Source organism: Lineus longissimus, chromosome 13 (assembly GCF_910592395.1).
Source record: "Lineus longissimus chromosome 13, tnLinLong1.2, whole genome shotgun sequence".
NCBI classification, from domain to species: domain Eukaryota; kingdom Metazoa; phylum Nemertea; class Pilidiophora; order Heteronemertea; family Lineidae; genus Lineus; species Lineus longissimus.
The window spans coordinates 6,414,978-6,438,978 of NC_088320.1; the positions used below are offsets into that span (position 1 = coordinate 6,414,978).

Sequence of the window (24,001 nt, forward strand, 5' to 3'; positions counted from 1 at the left end):
GCGTATTTTGATTCAGATTTGGAGATCGATAGACCAATCATACAGAAAGTTGTAAGTGTTCATTTCACTTTGGTTTCTGCTTTTTTACTGCGCCTTGATCATGTGACTTCAAACATGTCAAACTGGCCAAAATGGCGTTTATGACAGCAAATTGGAACTCACTTGGAGACGTTTTCTTTCGGTAAAATTACGCTTTATTTTTGCAGAAATTTGGTTAAATCTTAGTGTAGCTGAAAGAGTAGGTCCGACTTCATCGAGCAAATATCACTTTTAGCCAATTGCACTATGCAAACTGTAGTTGAACTGGTGTCAAAGTGATGATGTCTGCTAAAGAAAAGTAGGGTGGTGTAGAAGTGGAAAATGTCCCCTTGGAAAAAGTGTCCGGCCGTGTTTTATTCTGACGGATTAAAGGAAATGGCTCTATAGATGCCATGACCGTCAGTAGCTTAGAGATTTAAGTGCGTAATATAATCCTTTGACTTGTTTTACGGAACCTAGTAGTTGGGCTAGGACTAGGAGTAGGCCTAGGAGTAGGACATTTCAAATCAACTTTCTCCAGACTCGTGATCAGATTAGTGATAGTAGTAATAGTATAGGCCTAGTACGCGACACTATCACTACAGTGCATGTATGTCATGTCACACTGGCCCGACTCATTGTCGTCATTGAGGACTTGTTTGATTCATGCATGTTTACATTGGAGACAGGTCGCTTTACCTTTACATAATTTGGGATGTGATGTCCCATTGGCAATGATAACAAGTCAATATATCTTCCTTTGGGTTCAAATTAGATGTGATTGCGAGGTCTTTGTCTTTGCAGGCCTTTTACCCTATTTTGGGGGACATGTTTTTTTGCTCTTAGCTTAATTTGGGGACATTTCATTGCGCCGATTTGCCTGAACAGCGACGTCATAAATCAAAGTTAGTGACTGATATCACCACATACACCTGAAAAATCTTAATTTTAGGGTAAAACTATAAGATTAGGCCATTTGGATGAGATTTGGTTATGTTAGGGGTCAAAAAACGCTTCAGGGGGTCATATTATTAAAAAAAAGAAGACAAAAAAAAAGACCTAATTTGGGGACATCCTGTACGGCCTACACCGTTATACAGTGTAGGAATCATGTAATTGAGAGGCCTGCTTTGACCCCAGTTGGACAAATCATATGAAATTTATCTCTATTCTTTCAGGCGCTTCGAATTATACTCATTCTTTGACACATCCTGGTTTTCTGATGTTGACCTTGCAAAGTTCAATATATCGGCTGCACCATATGGAGGACCCATTGGTAAGAAAGGGATATTGGGGGCTGCTAGAAGGGGCTGAGTGAACCTGGTTCTGTTAGTTTTTGCCATTGTAACACAAAGGAAAACATCAAGAAACAATGAAATGTGTTAACAGTAACACTAACAGAACCTTCCATTTTTCGAAGACAATGTCACAATCTGGTTCTGGGATCACTTCAAATCAAGGTCCAACTTGTCTCTGCCTTGGTAGCCATTTGATGTCATATCTGGAACCATGGCATCCAGAAAGTAGGCCAGCTCATGTTGAGCTAGAGAGACACGTTTTGCATTGACAAAAAGTTCATAGGAATCGTTTTTAAAAAGTCTGTAAATAGAATGTATGATATGCCCAAGAAACTTGAATACACTTACTCTAATTTCTGCCCTAAATATCTGATTTTGTTAATTTATTTCAGCTCTAGTACGAGATGATAGGAGAACAGCCAGTGCAACTGCCAAACCAATCATCTACATCTATTCTTCTGCCGGACGCTTGTTATCTCAAATAAGAGTAAATAGTTGTTCAGTATAAGCATCAGTTTCAGCAATAATCCTTTCCAGAGTCTTAAAGGCCTATGCCCTTCATTAAAAATTGAAATTTGTAAAGGTGTTTTTGAAATTTTAGATTGTGTAAATTCATACCGAATATGAATTTCAACAATGCTGATGGGAAGACAGGTATACATATAATATGTACCAAGTTTCAGCAAATTTGAATAAAAACTACTACCGCTTAACTGTGTTTCCATTTCTTGAGCCGCCAGTCAATGCGAATGGTGTACCCTTCAAATAGCATTAACAATGAATTTAGATGATTTTATGGCGAGTCTTCATGCTTTCAGTGGAGCAGCGGTCGCATTCTTGACATCGGCTGGTCAGAAACCGAGGACCTCCTTTGTGTCCAAGACGATGGTAGCGTTCTGGTGTACGACATATTTGGAAACTTTAGCAAGACGTTCGGCATGGGCAATGTGAGTAAAGGTTTGAGATTCTCATCAAATGCTCTTTATCAGATCTGAAGAAGACCTGAATTGTATGCTAGTCTTAAATAAAACCAGGTTTATCTAAAAAAAAGAAGTTTAGAACACTCTTATTCTTGCTGACACCGTGTTAATTTCAAACGTCTATTTCGGCCATTTCTTCATCAGGATGCCAAGGAGACCAAGTGTTTGGAGTGTCGGATATTCAGGAGCTACAATGGCACCGGCATAGCGGTCTTGACAGGAACATATCGTATCTTCGTCATCAACAGTGTTCAGGACCCGAGGATCAGGCGACTCACTGATGTGCCTGGTAAGAATTCAGTTCAGGTTCACCAAAATTTTCGAGGAACATTCCAATCAAGTCTGCATCAAGAATTTGAAGGAAAGAGTTTACGCTTCGATCAAAGTCTCCCTTCAACATCGAAGACAGTGAAATTAAATATTGGTTTTCATGGAAAACTTCAGAATATGTTGATAAAACCATTTCAATTTGATTTGCTTCAAATCAAGTTGTGGAAATTGAAAATGGAAGGAGAGGGGTGAGTTGATGAAAAAATTCAAAATGGCCTGGGAAGTTTCCAGAACTTTTTAAAAATGGACACAGACAGAGGCCTACCGAGCATGAAACATAGGTGTAGTTGTACAACCACCTCTAATGAACTTCTTATTCTAGGTTTGAACAAACCTCCCAGTTCATGGTTGATGATGACCCTAGATCGAAATTCCAAAGCTCTGGTTGCAGTGGAGTCCAGGTTGTATTATCTTGATCACGGTGGACAATATGAAGAACAGGTAATCCAGAACAAGCTTTAAATTATAGTCATGTTCTTTAGTGATGGCAAATATACAGTTGAACCTCTGTTAGCGGACACCTCTCTATTAAGGACAACCTCTCTATTAAGGACACTAGTTTTGGTCTCAAATTGGTTGTTTCCATTCAATTTGACCTCTCTAATCAGGACACCGCTCTATTAAGGACAGCACTTGTCAGTCCCGAGGGTGTCCTTAATAGAGAGGTTCTACTGTACTTGGTTAAGGAGATAACATGTCTAGACAAATTTCTGTCAAGTCAGTGACTCCGTTTTCTTTTTAAAATTCAGCTAGGGCCAGGAGGATAATAGTACCCCTCCTTACCGCCATGCATCGTTACATGTAGCATTACAGTGAAGCTGACCACTAATAACTGATTTGCTAACTATCGAACTTGACAGATTCCGTCGAATGCTTTCCTCTTGTTGATTTCAGCATCCAGAGTTCAAGAGCCCGATTAACTCGATCATAGAGATGGCTGCTTCATACAACAACAAATACATCGCTCTGTTCTCCGACACCGGCATCCTGTGGATCGGGTCCTCGGATCTAAAAACCTGCTATTGCGAACATGACACGAAGTTTCAGTCGAGGCCAAGACAACTCGCCTGGTACGTGGGTTGTTCACAATATCATGAGCAATGAGCTGAGATGCTTGATAGCCTAGTGGTTAACATCGCCGGCTACAACGCAACAGGGCCCAGTTGCGATCGTGGAGAGAATCCAGGATTGTATTTCAGGATGAATCGTCGTGGCTGCATCATTTAATTCATTGTGGTCGGGTCATTGTCTCGGATGCAATCAGACTGTTGATGTTTGTTTAATTCCAGGTGTGGCACAGGTGCTGTGCTCGGTTATTGGAATGACTTGCTGTTGATGGTGGGACCAAAAGGGGTGCCGATCAGATATCCTTTGCGTGACACAATATTACTGTGATTACAGCTCTGAGCTGTCTATTTCTAAAGATGGTGTCCTTAATAGAAAGGTTCTACTGTTCTACTGTAAGTGTTTCTGTCATCAGTGGCTACAAGATTTTTCCGATTTTCCGCCGAGTGTTTTAATCAATTCACCATTGGGTGCACTGTTGTTTGGTTTTCAGTGCACTGATCGCCATAATTTGAACTATCGATTATATCATTGTGAATGATGTGTTTAAAGTCCTTGACTCTTCCCACTTACAATGCCGATGGCCCGTCCCACCTGGTGCCAGAGATGGATGGTTTGAGGATCGTCAGTAACACTAGTCATGAAATGCTACAGAAAGTACCTTGTAAGTATTATAGGAGTGACTGGGATGGAGGGGCGAGTTTGCCATAGGCTGATAACCTGCATGGCCTTAGGGGGACTATAGGCAGGAGGAGAGGGGCTAATTTGGCCATCTTCAAGTGACTAGTATACACAGTCAGGGCATTGGTCATGTCAGACTTAGGACTAAATATATCCCTCGTACAAGCGTGAATCATTTCGACCTACTGTGAAATGTGAGAGACCCCTATTGGTGGCTTTGTGTAACTTTATCTTGCCTGCCTAGCTGCTGCCTATATTGTCCCTTTAATAAGTATAAAACTGGACACAGGAATACTAATGTGGTTTTATACCCAACCCAAGGTCATGTAGCTTGTAAACTTCAACTAGTCACTTTATGTTTGTGACAATTTCAGCCGTGATTGAAGACATCTTCAAGATTGGCTCTATGACTCCCGGTGCCATGCTGTTCGAGGCCTCGAGGGAATTCCAGCGGGGGAGCCAGAGGGCTGACGAGTATATCAGGACAATCAAGGATAAACTAGACTTGGCTGTCGAACAGTGCATAGAGGCGGCTGGACAAGAGTACGACCCCAAGGTCCAGAAGAAACTACTGAAGGTATGTAGGTCTTGGTTCTATTACCATAATGTAGCCTTGTTTCCCCCGGAATCTTGTAATAAATTTACAAGGGTGCCATTGGTCGTGGTTTTACTCGATTCAAGTCAGTTTTCCAGATCCAGTTCCCAACTAAATATTTGTTTACAAAGATTATTCTTACTTGTTTGTTTTATTCGAAATGACCCCTCAATTGCTTTTTTTGCACTTCCAAAAGCGAAAAGATTACTGTTCATATCCCAAAAAGTATTTCAGAGTACCAGTACTAGAAATTGTTAAAAAGTGATATGAAGCAATATTTCTGCCTGGCGAAGTGTGTTTTTAAGAAATCTCTATCTTCCTTGAAGTTATACCTGGTGTTGCGGCCTAAAGATTGAAATAATCGCGTTTCTTGTCGTCTCTTTTTCAGGCTGCATCATTTGGCAAGTGCTTTCTGACCGACATGAGGCCAGATGCTTTTGTCAATATGTGCCAGATGTTACGTGTGCTGAATGCCGTCAGAGATTATTCCGCCACCGGGATTCCACTCACGTACAACCAGTATCCTTCAGTTGATTTCAAATTTAAAGAAATAAACGTTAGTTCTCATAGCGCTTTACCTTATTCTCAAAGCGCTTTACACTTCTTCCCCTGTCTTAGCTGAAACCTTTCAGTAGAACTGAGATGAGTTGCTCAATCAGCGCTACAATCTGAGCGCTAACTGCTACAATCTGAGCATTTCCGACTGGTAACCTGGATGGAGTAACCATGTTAAAAGGCTGAGAGATCTGTCTCAAGTCTCCCGCTGACAGCTGGGATGACACCAGGGACCTCTACCTTTGTTGATATTGGTATGTAAATCCTGAACGTTTAAAGTAGTCCCTATTAATTTGTGGGGAAATAGGTCTGTGTCTGACTGAACCCCTGTCTTTTTTGCTCCTCGTTTGCTGCAGGTTGCGTGCAGATGAAAACTGCAGCTAAACGACACAATAAGTGGATCTCAAAAAACTATTTCGCCCCTCAATGGCTATTGTCTTTGTTTACTGAGTCACTGACCACGCTATGCTTTATCACAGCAAGAGTGGAGCACGGGCCCATGCTGATGGATATGTACTTGATACAAAGATGTTACCTTGGAAGCTTGTTACAACCAATCAGTTTGATTCCTTGACTATACAAAAGACTGCAGCACCTGTCCATACAGATTTTGATTGACCGCCTCGTACATCGAAGGGAATACTGCCTCGCTATACGCATTTGTGAATACCTCAAGATACCAGAGGCGGAAGGAGCAAGCAGGATCTTAGCCCACTGGGCCTGTTATAAGGTACGCTAGGCTATTTGTAACTCGCCATGACAGAACAAGTTGCGTGTTGCTCCGAGCTTGACAGGTTGGGTGGACTGGTTGTTCATTTCACTGTTGTCTGCCTTTTATGACACGCCATGACGGAACAAGTTGCGTGTTGCTCTGAGCTTGACAGGTTGGGTGGACTGGTTGTTCATTTCACTGTTGTCTGCCTTTTATGACACGCCATGACGGAACAAGTTGCGTGTTGCTCTGAGCTTGACAGGTTGGGTGGACTGGTTGTTCATTTCGTTGTTGTCTGACTTTTGTGACACCTGAGTACATCAATTTCTTCTGTTATGTCCTGGTGTCATTTTAGGATCATATTCTGTGCGACATGCGACTATGGTCATCCAGTGAGGTTCTGCTGTATTCGTTACGGGCTGCCACTTTTCATACTTATGTCTTTGTGATGTGTATTTTAGGTGCAACAGAGCGACGTTGATGATGAGATTGTTGCGCGGGCAATCGCTCAGAAACTCGGAGAGACACCTGGCGTATCCTACTCAGAAATTGCCAACAAAGCTATCGAGAAGGGAAGGAAAGACTTAGCCATTAGGGTATGGTAACTTATGTGGTGTTTCGTGTTATTTATCAGGAGAAGATTTTCAAAGCCTTTAGAGCAGAATTGGCCAATTTACACCAGCGAAGGTCACTTCAATAATGTTCATTAGTGTCCGGTGAGGGAAGCACAGAAAACCAACTACAGTAGAACTCTCTATTAAGGACAGGATCAGATCTGACGAGTACTGATGATAGAGAGGTCAAATTGAATGGGAACAACATATGGGTTCAAAACTAGTGTCCTTAACAGAGAGGGTGGGTGTATGTCCTTGTAGAGAGGTGTGTCTGATAAGGAAGGTTGCACTGTACACTCCAGCTGGATGGAGTCAACACCCCAGAACGATTAACTCCCTGACTAAGTAACTTAGTTTTATAGCTATTAACACTTGCTACTTCTTAGACAAATTGAAGGATAAAAAGTCATTTTGAAATGTCTTTCTTTTCATTCATGGTTTATTTATCTTTATCTAGTTGCTGGACTTTGAACCAAAGGCTGCTGAACAAGTTCCACTTCTCATGAAGATGAACAGCAAAGAACATGCTCTCAACAAGGCCATAGAGAGCGGAGACACTGACCTCAGTAAGTGAGATAATCGGTATTGAAGTTGGTACTGTACTTTAGTACCATGGGGAGTTCACAACCCCGATCATGGCCCAAAAAGGTCATCAATTGACGAAATGAGTGACATTGTTCAATGGACTTACATTTGAATGTGATCAAACTGTGTCATTTCCGATTGTGGATTGTAAATTTCAACCTCTGCAGTCATGCATTTCTAGCTAGGGTGCGTGTGTGTGTGTGTGAATTCTGAGTGTTAGGCTAGAGTCTCCAACTGAAGTAAACTTGTATGCATGCAACTAGTGGCTGGAACTATTCATTGCATCACTGGAGCACTGTCTATGCCGAATTTGCACTAAATTAGTTAAGAATTCTAAAAATCAAATCATTATTTTTACTTTATTGATGGAAGTTATGATTTAAAAGCGGGCCCTAAAGGCCTACGGTCACCGTTAAATTATTTTGTCTCTGTGTTCCAGTCTACACAGTCGTACTTCATCTAAAGGAGAGCATGCCCCTTGGCGACTTTTTCATGACCATCCGCACCATGCCTACTGCCTATTCTCTTTACCTACAGGTGAGGAAAATGTCGCCACAAACAGGACTAGGGTCGCTTTATTCTAATACTATATATGAATTTTACGATGCAATCTCTGTAAACGTTTTCAAGCTACTCTGCGCACTGGCTGGTTGGAAGAGTGTGTTTTTAAACGTACATATATTCTCTTTGGATTGTCCAAACTTCACTTGATCTTGTGCATTGATGGCACTACCCGAATTCTTTACTCCATAAAATGTTCTGATCGATCGATTGATACACTGGACCTAAACGCATCCTGTTGTTTTTCAGTACTGCCGCCAACAAAATCTGAAGACGCTACAAGACCTCTACTACCAAGAAGACAACTATGAAGAAGAGGCTCATTGCAGAGTCATTGAGAGCTACACAGAAGAGGCAAGTATTACGTTGAAGGACTTGATATTGAGCTGGGGGTCCTTGGTTGTCTATAGGCAAACTGCAGCGTAATGTTGTACTCATTCCCAAGATACACCAACTGAAAAGCTTATCCAAGGGAGATCAGGGCAAGGTTGATATCACCGACCCCCATGCAGGGCCTGAGCCAGCAAGGGCTAATAAACATAACGTTGTGAGCCTTTGGATTCCCTGTCTTTGCGAAAACCTATAAATACAACTGCTGATCCTTAATTTTAACTGGAGTCCCTTGAATTTTTCATCGTTGACGAACTTGCTTGCCTCAGTTTATATTCTCTGGAATGTCTCTGTTGCAGAGATTTGATGCGAGGATCAGTGGACTAATAGGTGCGCAGGAATCTTATAGCAAGGCCAAGAATGACTGGTCTGCTAAGGTGAGTCAAGCTATGCATCTGATTCATCATCTGACATTTCTAATCGCTGAAAATGACTGCTTAACTTGGGTGAGTTGATCTGCTTCTCATCATGTTGAAGACAGTATCTCAAGGCCAGTATACAAGTTCATGCCAGACCATAGAGGCTTGCGATAAAATGCTCGAAAGAGGAAATACGGAAAAAGGGATTCAATGTTTTTCATTCGTCATGTTTAAGACAGTGTCAAACGGCAAGTTCCCCAAATTGATACCCAACTATACTGGCATGCGATAAAATGCTTTAAAGAAGAAATACAGAAAAAATATTGAAAGTTTTAGCCACATTGCACATGTTCTGAAATTTTCCCGAACTTGTAAATTTTTGTTATCTTTTTCGTGAGGATTGATCGAGGTTTTATCTGTTTATTTAGGTGACGGAGGAACAAGTCAAGTTGCTCCGATACCAGCGGAGGCTTGAGGAGGAATTAAACCGGCCGTATTTGGATCTCTCGGTCCATGAAACCATATACAAGGTGCTGAAAGAAAATAATCACAAAATGGCAGATACGCTTAAGAAGGAATTTAAAATTCCAGACCGAAGGTAAATTTACTGAAAACTAAGCGTGTAGTGATTGCTTCATGGTTTGTTCTAGGTCCTTGGCAATTAGACTTTGTACATGTCTGAAGAATATGTTTGAAAAGAAGGTTCATAAACTGATTTGATCTCTGTGTTTAGTGGACTTGATTTTGAACAGAAGATCAGATTTCGCGCATCTTCTCTTGCGCACCCAAAACTGTGACATTCTGGCGTCGTATGCGTAGCACCTCTCTATCAAGGACACCCTTGGTACTGATACGTGCTGTCCCTAAGAGAGAGGTGTACTGATTACACAGGTCAAATTGAATGGCAACAACCAATTTGGGACCAAAACTAGTGTCGTTAATAAAGAAGTTGACGTTGTCCCTAATAGAGAGGTGTCCGCTAACGGATGTTCAACTCATTCCAGGTTCTGGTGGCTGAAGATACAAGCGTTAGCTGAAGCAGGAGATTGGATCGAACTTGAAAGGTTCTCGAAAAGTAAAAAATCCCCCATTGGGTACGAGGTGAGTAGAGCTTGTACCCAAGTGAAAATCAGCTCTGCTTTTAAGACGCTGATACCCAATTCTTTGTTAACTGCAGAGTGAGCAAGTGAAATTTAACATTGCAATCAGAAGTGGGTCAAGTTAGTGAACACAGGGCAAGGACGTGGAGATGAAATTCTTTAAACTTCGTACGTTACCTTTGAGTATTTGACGGACCAGTAGTTCAATCTTCAGATCTTGAGCAATGTTAGAAGATGTGCTCTTTCCTTTACAGCCATTTGTTGAAGTTAGTATGAAGCATTTGAACCGCCAGGAGGCCACCAAGTACCTACCTAAGGTTGTGGCCGAACAGATGGTCAAATGTCTCGTTCTAGTTGGGTGAGTTTTCTTGTAGAACTGTTCTTTCCCACCATGCAAATACCTCTCAAATATCCATTAAAGGGTCACTATAGGCAGCTGCTAGGTATGCAAGATAGAGTTAAAAATTGACGCCAATAGGGGTCTCTCTAATCTCACAGTACGTCAAAACTACATGTATTCAGACTTGTTTGATGGATATATTTAGTGCTGAATCTACAGTAGAACCTCTCTATTATGGACACCCTTAGGACTGACAAGTGCTGTCCTTGATAGAGAGGTGTCCTGATTAGAGAGGTCAAATTGAATGGAAACAACCAACTTGGGTCTAGAACTAGTGTCCTTAATAGAGAGGTTGTCTTCAATAGAGAGGTGTCCTCTAAGGGAGGTTCCACTGTAACATGATCCGTTGCTGTTACTGTGCGTATTAGTGACCAAAAGATGGCCAATGTAATGCAACTGCTCCTGCCTATAGTCCCTCTTTAAAAGGTTGCCAAAGCCTGCAAAGGATTGATCACGCACCAATTGAAAACGAGCAAAATCACCAACAATGTTGATAGGAGATATTTTTTGGCAATTTCTGTGTCACCAAGTTGGTGCAAAGAGTCGTCACCAGTCGAGAAGTGGTTAATTTTGGGACTTCCACATCATATTTCAGGCAAATAGAGCAGGCAGCTGAGTTTGCCTTCCAGCAGAGGAATGATGAGGATTTGGCATACGTACTCAAAAAGTGCAATTCAAATCAGAAAGGTTTGGCGGAGAAGGTCCTAGGCTTTCGTCAACAGCTCTCTCAACGGAGATGAGGGGTACAGCTTTCTGGATTTGCTTTGTATTGTCTTGTCCATGGTTGCGACTACAGTAGAACCTCTCTATTGAGGACACCCTCGGGACTGACAAGTGCTGTCCTTAATAGAGAGGTGCCTAATTAGAGAGGTCAAGTTGAATGGAAATGACCAATTTGGGGCTAAAACTAGTGTATTTGATAAAGAGGTTGTCCTTAATAGAGAGGTGTCCACTAAGGCAGGTTCCACTCTCTATAAGGAGAGGTTGTGACTAGCACCCCAATCTCCGCGAGTTGGGATGTGACTGTCTCCAGGGAGACAATGGTTGACTATTCAAGATTGTGGACGTATCCCAAAGGGATGTGTCAAAAGACATTAGGAGAGACAGCAGGGAATAGGGAGGAATTTTGGCTGAAAAACCATAAAGAGAAAATGGCTTTCTGAACAGTATATTTATTGAGATCAAAAACATTTCCAGAGGCGTTCTTGGCCTTTTGATATTTGAAGTGCGTCTTTGACATGGTCAGAGTGAAATGTTAAATTTTCTGTTCTTACAACATACTTCTGTTATTCTAGAACTAACATGTACATGACCTGTATACCGTTCAGAGAAGTGAAGTACACAATATATGGTGTGTAAATAAAGATAACTGTCAATCTAGTCTAACTGTGTTGAGTTATATTTTTCTAGTTTGTGGCATTGTGTGTCCATAGTTTGATGAGATCCATCATGAACATAGAATAAAAGCAGAAAAGACCTTTACCCATTATGACACATTATATGGCATAACTAAATATGATCCTGACCCATATACATGTATGTCAAGACCAAAGCAACTTCCGCAGGATTTGACGAGGATGTGGGCATTGTGTGATATGAATAAAGACTAGCAAATGCTTTTGCTTCAGTTTTCTACAGGAAGGCCAAGTGTAAATGTACATGGAGATTTAGATGAAAGCATTTGCTTGTCTTTATTCATATCGCTGTCTGATATCCCGTTGCTACTGTCTAAATAGCTGATTGTGACTTTGTCTCAAACGCCCATCTTGATTTTGGAACCCAGAATCCTAGTTGTGACATTGTCCTTAAAAGACCAATTTCGGCAGGTGAAAATTATCAAACGCCATGTGATTTCGGTTTGATTGTACCAATTTCGAATTATCCCATTAGGCCTACCTGGGTACTTTGCCTTTATATATAGACATTTTAGGATGGAATAAATCTGATGGTAAGCAAGCATGATTCATCCCATATCGGTCTTATGAGGACAATGTCACAACCAACATGCTGCCGCCAGGTTCGGTCTCGATTGTTCCTCCTTATCTCACAGTATATCGAGCATATTCCTCACTCCCTGGGAGCGAGTTTTTTTTTACAGGTAGGTTCGTACCACTGTGTACATTGACAGCCAATCAGAGCTCAGTAACTTCGCCTGACGTCATCCAGTAAGAAACGCACGTGTTGTTAGTCAGTAAACAAGATCAGCGATGCACATTGACAAATGGTGCGAGTTCGAATCTCGAAAGGACCCCAAAAATTATGCACTTTTTGTTTTTATTGCTTTTTTTCATTTACTTAATTATTTTAATACTAAATTTCTTGGCTGTCAAAGTACACAGTGGTACGAACCTACCTGTAAAAAAACCTCGCCGTCCGGAGTGTAGCATATTCAGGGTGGTACGAGATATATAAATCACTGAATCCGAACACAACTATACGTCTCGAACTGTGCACATACATGTACGTGTACATGTAATTCACCAGAGGACACCAATTTGTCCTCTTAGCTCGACTCCTGCCTATTATAGTCCCCCTTTAAAAACGTGGTCCTTTTCTACCTGGCAAATGTACCTGGTCACAACGGAGCGCAAACCATCTCTGTCTGAAGACACGTCCCAGCTTCCTCGAGGGTTGGCCCTGTTATCGATCACGCCTCCTCCGTAGTCCAGTTTCTGATTAATGTAGCGATGGAAGTTCGTCTCGTTCGTGAATCTGGTATTATCGGCCCACATCCACGGTCCATCCATACGTTCCTTGAACAATCCAAACCAGAATCTCGCCGGGGTCGGAACGGTTGCCAGTCGCGTGAGGACGTCTCTCTCCCTCAGCGAGTTGGCACACGCTAAATTCGGCTTATAATTCGGAAAGGAGAGGCAGGTCTTTTCAGCCGTCTTCCAATCTAATCCCGACGAAGGCCCTTCAAATGCCATGTAGCATCTGTTCGTACCGGCGTCCCTCCATTCACTCGGGCAACTATGCCTACCGGTACTTGTATCGTTTGCTAGGGCTGGGTAGGGTGTTGTCTTCGGTGAGGTTTGTCCTATCCTTCGTTTGCAAATGAATCCGAACAGTTCATTCCCACAGTTCATACTTTTCCATGCCTTGGTACCTCTCAGTAAAATTTTGGACGCATTTCTAGGCATTCGTGCGGGCAGCATAGCTCCACATTTCCTATTCTGACCATTGAGTCCGAGTTTCGAACCAACGTTGTTTGTATCCCGACTGCTATCTGACAACTTCCATTCACCGACTTTTTCGATTCTATTGACACCAGTCCACAAGTAGGAATCTATACTCAGCTTGGTAAAGACACCTGGTGGTGGGTATCGGTCATTGTGGATGGACGGCCAAAGGTCGCCACCTTCGGCCATGCATAGGTCCCGGCCATCATACCAAGTGTATCCGTTTCGGCTTCCTGTTGTCTTTTCCGCGAAAGCATACTCGTCCTCTCGAGACAAAAAAAACCCTCTTTTCCAAACCAAGGGGAATGCAGGGCCTGGCAACAAAAACGACAGCAGAGCAACAACGTGGAATCCTACCGCCATCATGTCCGACCTTGGTTGTTCTTACACTCCAGACGCAGTGCACCGGCCTCGTTCCTCACCATAAGGAGACAAAATTAAAATGACGTGATGGACCGTGCCCAGGGAGTCCAACTGTTATTCGAGAGGACGGACTTATATCACTCCCGTTGCGTGTAGCACATCGAAATCGGTGTTACGATTCAATATATCTGGCCTCGTTTTATGAAATTAACGTGGAACTGAATCAGCTGCAAATCACCAGTTCTATTAAACAGGAAGAAACTGTTTTTGTGTCATGCCGGGTGCACTGGAAGAATAAATTTCGAATAAATCAAAGAGAAGGTAAAAGATACACAGGCTGACATATAGTGACTGGTATAAGATCAAGACAAATAAACGAACGGGGTTTATCATTTTACCGAAAAATCTCCACGGGGTGCATTTCGTTGGCCCAAAAAACATAGTTAAAAAACATTTATTTCTAATATCCGCTTGTCATTTTATACAGCATGTTCCTACTTGAAGAAAACAATTCTAATTAACAGTACATTCCTCTTCGAACTTTCTCTTGGTTGATTTCAAGACCGGCGGCATATCGACTAACATAACAAAACAGAAATGGATTTTTATACATCCGTGCCTTGCCGTATAACGTCACGCACATGTCTTTCGAGTGCGTCTTCGGCCGTGATATTGTTAAGCTTAAAACCAACTCAGGAGACGTTATGCACAGAACGAAACTGCAGTTCGTGCTGTGGAATCCGCCAGTGGGAGTCTCTCGATCGATCAAATAGACAAGAGGTGACTGAATCGCAGATAGATGTCCATAAACTATTTGACGATAGGCCTACTGCGGAACTGGTTTCACTGGTACCACAAATGCAGGGTATCACGAATGATTTTAACCAGGTCGATTTATTCAAACTGTGCATGACCCGGAAACGACAGTCCCTGGATATTGTCATCCTTAAAAATTAAGATGGCTGCCTTGTATATAGATGTTTGCACGTGTCAAGACCAGAGAATAAGCTGAGCGCAATTATTTTACTATCGACCTCGAGCCATTGCTCAGTTCTCGGCAGCGTCTGAACTCTCTGCCCTGTCGTCCTTTATATCATGTAAACGCCAACTCAAGCGCCTCAACTCGTGTTGTATGTCGTGCATCTGATATCTGGCTCGGTGGAATATCCTCCGCTCTGGTTCATCTGATCGAGCCGACCCCGCATCCCGCCTGTGTGAGCGCCTCCTAACGGTACTCGCAGAACCATACGCCTGATCTTGTAGGCGATGGTTCACAGCGAGAGGAAACTGAAACATGTTCTCATGTGGGAACCAGCGGTCGTCAGAAAAGGTCACTTGCTCTCCACTGAATGTTTTCGAAAAGAGAACATGACGTGAATCCGGCGTGATATTTTTGTCTGTTTCGTTATGGTATTGGTTGTACGAGGTTGACACGGTGGTAACGATGCTGGTGTCGTATGCTCGCGTCCACAAATTGGCATCATGGTCGTCCGAGAAAATGGTCGAAATGTCCCGCATTATCGAATTTACCAACTCCGAAATGAAACAGTCAACATTTCGTTTTTGACGCTGGTCATTTTCGACTAGCATGATGCTGGCAGCGAGAATGCCACCATTTCCTGAATCACAGGAAGCGGACCGTGACGACTCAGACGTGTTGTTCTCCACGTCGCCGTCTGCTCCAATGTCAGACCTTTTATCGTTGTCATCGAAAATGGACGACATCGAGGAAATGGATGATCTTGCCGAAATATCTTCCCGCGAAATCTGTCCAGAGCCATCCTGCGCAGTCGTACGATTGGCTTTTGGACACCCATCGTATGTTTTCCCGATTTCAAAATAACCTCCGGAAATATCTTGATCAAACGTATCGTCGTCATACAGACTGTTACCAAGGAAATCTGAAATAGCGTTTTCTTGGAAACTCGACGTCATTTCCCATTCAAGCATTCGCAGTTGATCTTCGATTTTACTTGACAAAGATTCAAAAAACTTTTCCGGATTTTGTTTAATATCCTCGTCTGTTACTCCACCGGCGTCAAGAGGGTTTCCCGCGTTTGAATTCGAATCATTAGCTGTTATCTTCGACGAATCGTCATCCTTTCCAAGCGGGCCGGGTTTCAAACCCTTGGCAATGTCTGACAGTTCGTTCGTCGCTCTCTCTCCAGTTGCCATTTTCATTTTGTAGCCTACGTTTATTATCGGCGTAATTAGTGTCGTTTTCTCGAGATCGATTGGAAGGAGCTGGTAGACCTTTTCACGAGCTGTGCGATGAGAGAGTTCGGCTATTCAGTGTTCCGGCTCAACACCACCTGGCGAGCGTCAGCGTCTCGATGCTAGAGTAACATCGACCTGAAAGATTATGATAAACTCATTATGCCAATATTACAATAAATCAGTGAAAACATTCTCATGGCCCGAGATGTTTCTAACAGAAAGGAAGAGGAATTACCGAAATAAACATTTGCAAGATCATGCAGATGATAAAATAAGCAAACAGCCGCATTTATTGTTCTTTTATCCTCTGGTAATGGATAGACCTCCATGCAACGTCCCATGCAGACCAGAAATAAATCCACAAAAAGAATCCCAGCAGTTTATGACTTTTTTCTACTGTTGGCGGTTGCACTATATGCAACCCTTCTAACAGACGTCAAGATAAGACTGATTTAAAGTACAGGCTAAAAGTGCGGTGAAGCTGAGATAAAGAAGGCTATAATATGGTAGCTAGGAAGATCGAGAAGTATAAGGGATGGAAGACCAGCATGGTCCAGGAGAAACGCTATTTTGCGCTGCTATACATGTACCGGAACCAGCCCCGGCAAGACAAGGTGAATTCCCCGTTTGGTAGGCTATACTCCGACCAACATCCAGAAAACAACAGAGTCAGTCGTATATTTTCCTCCCCTCGCCCGCGTTTCGGTCGTCAGTGCCGAGTGTTGGCCTGAAGTTCAGAATGGAACTACAGGAATATATATCTCGGATTCGTTCAAACTGATTGATACTTCCTCTTCACGAGTAATCGACGGCCACTCACAATCCCAATCAACGATGGCGTTGACCGGCGAGGCGGTGAGCTAGGTTACTCGAAATGAATTCCACCTGCATCTTATCATATTTCGGCCAAGAATCGCAGATGAACTGTCTGGGGGGGGGGGGGGGGGGGGGGATAGGCATGAAAATTTGTGTTTTGCAACTGATAACGATTTTTAGTCCCGAGATTATAGTCAGCCTGCCAACTGGCCAGGTCCACCCACTGCCCTGTAGGAAGTAGTCCCGCCATCAGCTGGCCATGAAGCCAACATAAGCATAGCTGACGCATGGAGCCCATACGGTATCTGACATGCCTATGAATGACCTCACCACACCATGCATAGCTTGCTACCGAGCTAGCATTTTATCTTTGGATAGAACAGTGATTGGGATGCTCTATATACTAGTAGTAGTATTGGCATGTTACCGTTAACATTTACCTGCCGTTTAGTATAGGCCTAACACTACGCTATCGCAGTATCATTTCGATATAGCTGTGGGTTATGCTATACTCGAAGATACAATTGAATTCTTTTGCCGTATCCAGTACTAATATACAATTCCTACCCGGTACGTGTGGACATTTTCGACTGTTACACCGCCGTGAAATGGAAAGCCCAATCCCTTCCCAAAGGAGATTTAACCTATTGGGGCTTTTTACCCAATGGTTCTTCAGGCATAACATCAAAGGAAATTGGGGGTATTATGTTCGTTGCTGCTGCAGGGCCGTAAGCGAACACGTTACCCCTAATTTCCTCAGGATCACTCCCGGAAATCACCAGTATATATATATAGGCTTATACCGATAATATGAAAGAGAGAACTATACTCACCATGTACCGGTAGTTGGGGAATGTACGGCAGACATGCAACCTCCTGAATCACGCGAGCGAAATGAAGTGCGTCAGCAGGTTAGCTCCCATCCACGAACTGTACCTGATAACTAAAGCACTTATAAATATAGCATAGGTCATAATGATAGCATCGCAGAGATCCGAGGAGGTTATAAATTAGGGTAGGCGCACATCAGTGACTCCACAAAACCGATCGACGAGGGTTAACGCACGTTCTCTTCGCCCTAAAACGCCCAATCGCGCATTAGTGGCACGAATTAGGACGAGGTGGGCATTTTCAACATGCCGATCCACCGTCGTTGTGCGTCCGATGAGACTTTAGGACTGATAATTATTCACTGCTGATAAGTTGGCATGAAGAGTGACTCCACTAAACAATCTAGAAGACCAGAAGTCATTACAAAACCCACAAAAATGGTAAAAGTATTACTCGGGACGACATTGTCACTCTGTATTGGCAAAATGGAGTCAATAAAGTTTTGTTGGACAGTTATTCGCAATCCTAAGCTTTACGGCTAGAAACTCTTGTCCGTCCTAAAGTTTATACTTCAGACAGGGGCCAGATGGGCGCCGGGGTAAGTTGAATGTTCGAAAGAGGTATCTTTACTACATTCACCTCAACATCCCGACACGTCAGGCCATTTCATTCGATACATTACTGCCGAGAACGTGTGAGGATGGAGCCATGTTGAAGACCATATTTGCAAGAGGGTAGTACACCTCGCTCACGGTCCTTCACCTTCACGATTGCTGTTCACCGCCGGTAAGTCGGCATGGAGACTTCAAGCATTTCTCAGCTTCACTTGCAGACACCAGTTTGCCCATCTTAACTGCAAGTCACAAAGCCAGGCTGGCAAGTGTTTCAAAGGGGGACAAAAGGGGGAAAAGGTAGGGGCTAGAGATTAGTTGATGGTATCAAATGTGACTAATCCCAATTGTCTAATATGCAACGTTTGGGAACTCTGTAGAGAGTGCCAATGAACTGTGAGGTAAAACACCAATCAGCAATTTTGTGTAACTTATTACTTGTCCCACCGAGTTCCTGCCTCTACTTCACTTTAACACCAATGTCGCCAGTCAACATGCCAGCATACTTTCACCGAAGAGCATACAAAACTCATCTGCTGGACAAATCTGTGTGGGTACAAATTCTATGATAAAGTGAACAAGTCAAGGAGTTGGTACAAAAAATAATTTATTGACCATAAGACATCAGAAGGCATCAGACAGAAGGCAGTATTGGCAATGATCAGGCTAAATTGTTGTTTTAAAAGTGGTATCATATACAATGTAGGCAGTATAAGCTATAGGGGGTCCGACTGGTGGTCTCCGTGTGACAAATGCGTCTACCCACACCTCAGGGTTGAGGTCGTGTTTGACTTGGCGACATATAAATGCAAATTGTCAAACACCTATCAAATCCATGTCACTCTCTTAATCACAACACACATTCTCATGCCAGCGCACTTTGTGCCCACTGTTTGATTTCCGTGGGACATCCATGATATTTTTGTAGAGCATCATTTATCTGCGCATTATCAAAAAGCAATGTCATAAGTCTGTATTCTTTCTGCATCCGCGACCCACCACCATCCATTGGACGAACAAACTCGAGGGCAAGAAGATGTTCAAAGGCCTGAAAAGATAACAAAATTGAGAAAAGCTCAAGAGGATTAACGGTGGAACATAATTGTGTAGAGTGGAACCTCCCTAGCGGACACCTCTCTATTACGGACAACCTCACTATTAAGGACACTAGTTTTGGTACCAAGTTGGTTTTTTCATTCAATTTAACCTCTCTAATCAGGACACCTCTCAATAAAGGACAGGACTTGTCAGTCCCAAGGGTGTCCTTTATAGAGAGGCTTTACTGCATTGCCAAAACAGTATTCACCTTTAGTACCACAGCTCTCTCGAACATCTGCATTGAGGATCGCTTCTGAGCAAACTTTTGATACTCGTTGTACACCATCTCAAAGTTGAAGGGTTCGCCGTGGTAGATGTCGTTTAGGTGCTTCATGGCGATGATCAGACACAGCTCGAGGATAGAGATGCCTGAAAGAAGAAACCAATGTTTGCCAAATGAATGAAAATTGATTTTTTTTTCCCCCCGACTGACAGGTTTCCCTGAACGGAATCAATGCTGTAGAGACTGTTGCTGAACACGTGTCGATGATTGAGATAAGTGTCCATTGACATGACACTCTGTAGGAGCTGGCCTAAAAGAAGAAAGCAATGTTTGCCAAATGAAGCAAAATTGATTTTTTTTTCCCACTGACAGGTTTCCCTGAACGGAATAAATGCTGTAAAGACTGTCATTGAACACTCTGTAGGATCTGGTTCAAAAAGGTAAAAGCGCCAAATTATGCATCCCAGCTTGCTCACTGGATGAGTTCTGATCAAATTTGGCTTCAGAAATCGGCAAATGGTACGGGGAATATTATATGAATTTTGATTGTGAACACAGCACGAGGACTAATGAAAAATATTTAACGATAATGACACTACAGACGTATGCAAAAACTCGGCTCAAACTCCCTCGGTGCGCTCTGCTCTATATTCAAATTGGGCAAAAGTACTTCTGTCAGAATCTTACCATGTAGCATGGCAGTCTTTGAGTCTTGTTTGAGATGTTTGGCAGCTTTCTTTATGTTGGCAGGCTCCAGGTAGGGATGTTCTGCAGACAACTGACACAGTGGAATAAGCTGGAAGACCAAAGATAAAATGTTTTCGGATTACTATACTGGTTGGTGACCTCAGTGTTCACACTTCTAAATCTCCAAAAAATACTGCAAAGCACTTAATTTTCATGGGCGTTTTGTTTCCTCGGATGGCCTAACGAAGATATACCAGCGAGAAAATCTTACCAATAATGTCTGCAGGCTCCGGAAGTCTTTACTAAAGTGGAACTGTCTCTTTAACACGTCTTGCACAGTCTTGTCTTCGATTAAATCCTGGAGAGTAATGAAATATATTCAAACAAAAATGATAGAAGAGAAAGGGATAACTTGTATCAAACTTAGGAAGACAGACAGCCAATCTTTTCCATCGCACTGAGTACTGCACAGCATCAGCTTACATGGAGTACCCAGTTCAGTTCTTCGAATGAGACGTAAAACCAAGGTTCCCTGTATCTGGTGTCTATGTCAGGACAAGCAAAAGACCCCACCAAGTGAGAAACATGAGTAGCTTGTGTGGACTAACCTCTGGCCAAAGACAGGGACACCAGGCCAATAAACCAAATCGGTGCCTCACTGTAGTGGCATAAAAAAACGTTCATCTTACTTTGGAGGAGGAATATCCATTTTCATTGAGCTTTTTTATCATCAGGTAGATATTGCTTTTTTCTTTGAATGGGGTTATTCTTAAAAGTTTTAACTTGCCAGTATTTGTTTATTCCAAGCCCTCATGAAACTTTTCGACGAGAAGTCTTCGGGAAGCGTGAGGTATGCATAGAAGATTTCAACGTAGTCCTCGTATTTGAACGTATTGAAGAGATAGATCTGACGATGGGAAAACCGTGACTTGACACGTTTCTCGAGAAGTTCAACAACATCCTGAAGATAATAAAGGGAAATTAACCACATCCTGCACATCCTGAGATCAGGTTTTTGATACTCCTAGTCCTACCTCGTATATGAAATATTAAGTATCGAGAGGCGGAGTATATTGAAAACCACTGGTTATGTCAGGATGCACGCTGCAAGGCTAGAAATGAGTGGTTTTGCATCACAATTTGGTACCAAGATTTCAGGGGAGGTTATGGACGGAGTGGACTCCAATGGTTCAGAGTACAGCCAAGAGTGAATGCAGGAGAAGACAGATTAATTACTTACCAATCTACATGTGAGTCCAACAATACAAACTGGCGTTTGAGCAGACTGTGACGTATCGAATAGATTGTAGAGTAACGTCTGGTTCTTATGGCTTGAGAATAAATCAAACTCGTCCAAGATAAACAGCACCGATTTGGTGTCCTGGTCACCTAAGAATGAATGAGAAGATGTTGTCATCGGTTGTCTATACTCAGTAGAAAACTTGGTAGGAAAAATGGTAATGCAAAAGGAGACAAAACCAGCCAGTTTTACGTTAAGTCACCAATCACAACAAGTATTCATTTACTTACTCGAGGGTGGAGAGGAGCAATGTAGCGTGAAGTGTCTTGCTGAAGGACACAACACCGAGATGAAAAAGTGGTGTTCCTTCCTATAGTTGAATCCACAATCTCCTGATTATGAGCCTCGCACTCTAACCACTATGCAAGTGATCTTTCAAGTTACAAATATGATTCCCAGTATAGAAGATGAGTTATTAACTGCCCAAGAAATTGCACACCTCATTCTACACTCCTCCCCGATTTTCTAGGAGATCCTTTCCGCATTTTAAAAGCCATCAAAACTAGCTTACCACTTTTTAGCGCATCAAGTAGAAACTGTAAATTTTCCGCAAATGAGCCCTGAAAAAGAAGAGCAACATGATATCATTATTTTTACGGTAAACACCGTCATTTAGATACTTGTCAGTCTCTTTTTTATTACATCATGAAAAACATATCCAAGTCATCCTTTTAAGATACAGTAGAACATCTCTATCAAGGACACCCTCGGGACCGACAAGTGTTGTCCTTAATAGAGTGGTGTCCTGACAGTCCACTTCAGGCGGATGAAGAAACCAGTGCTCATTCATTTTCTAGAGGCTCGATTCGAACTGTTGACACTCACAAACACTTTGTCGCCAACAACATTCTCTAATTGTAACTGGCGAGTAATTTCTTTCAGAGCTATTTTGTCATCTGTCTGGAGGAGACCTGAAACAAAAATATGAAGAGTCATTAAAAACCATATAATCAACCATTTTCAGCCTACTCTGTTGGTGTAATCACGACCATGGACAATCACAACTACATTAATGGAAGTCTGTGCTGTGTTTCACAACTGAATCGACTCAGCTGTAGAAACTAGGCCTCTCATTCTTACCATTTAAATGTACCTCCAGAAGGTTGTGCGTAGCTTCTTTGTCTGCGTGTAGCTCATCGAGACAACTTTTCAGAAGCTGGAAGAGGAAAAGAGACAGAAACCTGGTCAGTGATGTCCATTTCTGAGGACATGGATGTGGGTAGATCAAGAAACTCCAACCATGACACCGTAACTCGGGTTAATTCTCAAAGATACCAAAAACACATCTTGAATCCTGGCCATTATCAATAGCTTCATTCTGAACACTCGTTGGCAAACTCACTGTTTGTGAGACTGGAAGTTGTGTGGAGGGGTAGAAACTTCTTATACAGTCTCCAATTCATCAATTTACCACAACATTTTGTAGAGAATTTTGAAAGGATGAGGCGGTGTCTTTGCATCGTTATTGCTCCCACGAACCTTCTCTTTTTTATATATTCATTGAGTGATAGTAAATTTTTTATTTACCATTGACTTTCCACTGCCTCTTGATCCTACAATCAAAACCGAGTTGCTCTCGCCAAGTTTGGCTGTCCTCTGAAGAAGCTCGAGGAGGCGCCTGAACAGCCAAGAAAGAACGGATTAGAATTTTAAATGAAATGGCCAGGGGCCATGTGCTCACCACCTGTTGTCAATGAAAGGAATCACCAGTCAAGAAAGATAGATGAGGAATAACAATCATCATTATAACAGCACCTTGATGGGCAATGGGTTAGCAAAGATATAGGTGTGATTCTATAGAAATAAAAAAAACACAGATTCATAGATGAAAAAATTGCCTCACGATTTAAATTATTCCTGTAAATTGAAATTTTAATTGTAACGAAAAACAATTACTGGTACTAGTGGTAGGGCCTCGGCCTACAATTTACACTAAAGAGTCAGACTGTAAATGAGACTGATCATGATGTCGATGATTCTGGGAGATGAAATTGATAGCATTTTGTCAAGTAAACTCTAGGATTCAACCAATAATTCTCTGTGGGAACAATAGTATTTTGATTTATTTTATGACAGATAGCATTATTTCAGTTCAACAAGTTTCAAAAAGAGGGCGCTGCAAAAATACATTTTAGAAATTACCTTCTTTCGTCTTGAAAACCATGTATATGCGGCCGATTTTCAGACTGGCAAAGGCGTTTTCTAATAACATATAGTGCTTCTCTAACACGAGATTCTAGTTTTTCACCCATATTCCAAATCATGAGCGCAGAAAGTGTATTTATGTGATGGAAATTTCTTTCAAGAAACTTTCGACTGCTTGTTGGCCGATCTTCAAATACTCTCAATCACGACGTCAGATAGCGCGCATGATGCAGGCCCTTTAGTTTTTATTGTCGCCGTTGAAGTACGAGGCGGCGCCACATGACG

The 24,001-nt window shown here is 42.4% G+C and overlaps 3 protein-coding genes across 5 annotated transcripts; 1 reads left to right on the top strand and 2 right to left on the bottom strand.

Annotated features, from left to right (window-relative positions):
- The first annotated feature begins 130 nt into the window (after window positions 1-130).
- On the top strand, window positions 131-11,624 carry LOC135497759 (vacuolar protein sorting-associated protein 16 homolog). Its single transcript, XM_064787611.1, has 21 exons — window positions 131-181; window positions 1,197-1,294; window positions 1,709-1,803; window positions 2,135-2,263; window positions 2,441-2,585; window positions 2,949-3,067; window positions 3,521-3,696; window positions 3,916-3,990; window positions 4,261-4,355; window positions 4,747-4,949; window positions 5,356-5,486; window positions 6,108-6,252; window positions 6,696-6,830; window positions 7,306-7,414; window positions 7,873-7,970; window positions 8,244-8,348; window positions 8,684-8,761; window positions 9,172-9,341; window positions 9,748-9,844; window positions 10,098-10,201; window positions 10,839-11,624. Exons 1-21 carry the CDS (start codon window positions 132-134, stop codon window positions 10,981-10,983), a joined length of 2,502 nt encoding a protein of 833 aa, XP_064643681.1. The 5' UTR covers window position 131; the 3' UTR covers window positions 10,984-11,624.
- Window positions 11,396-17,744, bottom strand: LOC135497760 (uncharacterized). Its single transcript, XM_064787612.1, has 2 exons — window positions 17,655-17,744; window positions 11,396-16,140 (listed from the first exon to the last, which is right to left on the bottom strand). The coding sequence occupies exon 2, from the start codon at window positions 15,967-15,969 to the stop codon at window positions 14,836-14,838; it is 1,134 nt and encodes a 377-aa protein (XP_064643682.1). The 5' UTR covers window positions 15,970-16,140; window positions 17,655-17,744; the 3' UTR covers window positions 11,396-14,835.
- Window positions 17,745-18,881: 1,137 nt separating this feature from the next.
- On the bottom strand, window positions 18,882-23,990 carry LOC135498037 (origin recognition complex subunit 4-like). 3 transcript variants are annotated; one of them, XM_064788186.1, is made up of 11 exons: window positions 23,714-23,990; window positions 23,099-23,189; window positions 22,652-22,727; window positions 22,397-22,482; window positions 22,083-22,131; window positions 21,512-21,660; window positions 21,059-21,232; window positions 20,543-20,629; window positions 20,272-20,380; window positions 19,570-19,730; window positions 18,882-19,311 (listed from the first exon to the last, which is right to left on the bottom strand). In XM_064788186.1, the coding sequence occupies exons 1-11, from the start codon at window positions 23,833-23,835 to the stop codon at window positions 19,129-19,131; spliced, it is 1,287 nt and encodes a 428-aa protein (XP_064644256.1). In that variant the 5' UTR covers window positions 23,836-23,990; the 3' UTR covers window positions 18,882-19,128. The 3 variants fall into 3 exon arrangements, with proteins under 3 accessions (XP_064644256.1, XP_064644258.1, XP_064644257.1); XM_064788188.1 differs by lacking the exon at window positions 23,714-23,990 and adding an exon at window positions 23,503-23,578; XM_064788187.1 differs by lacking the exon at window positions 23,714-23,990 and adding an exon at window positions 23,468-23,484.
- Window positions 23,991-24,001: the final 11 nt, after the last annotated feature.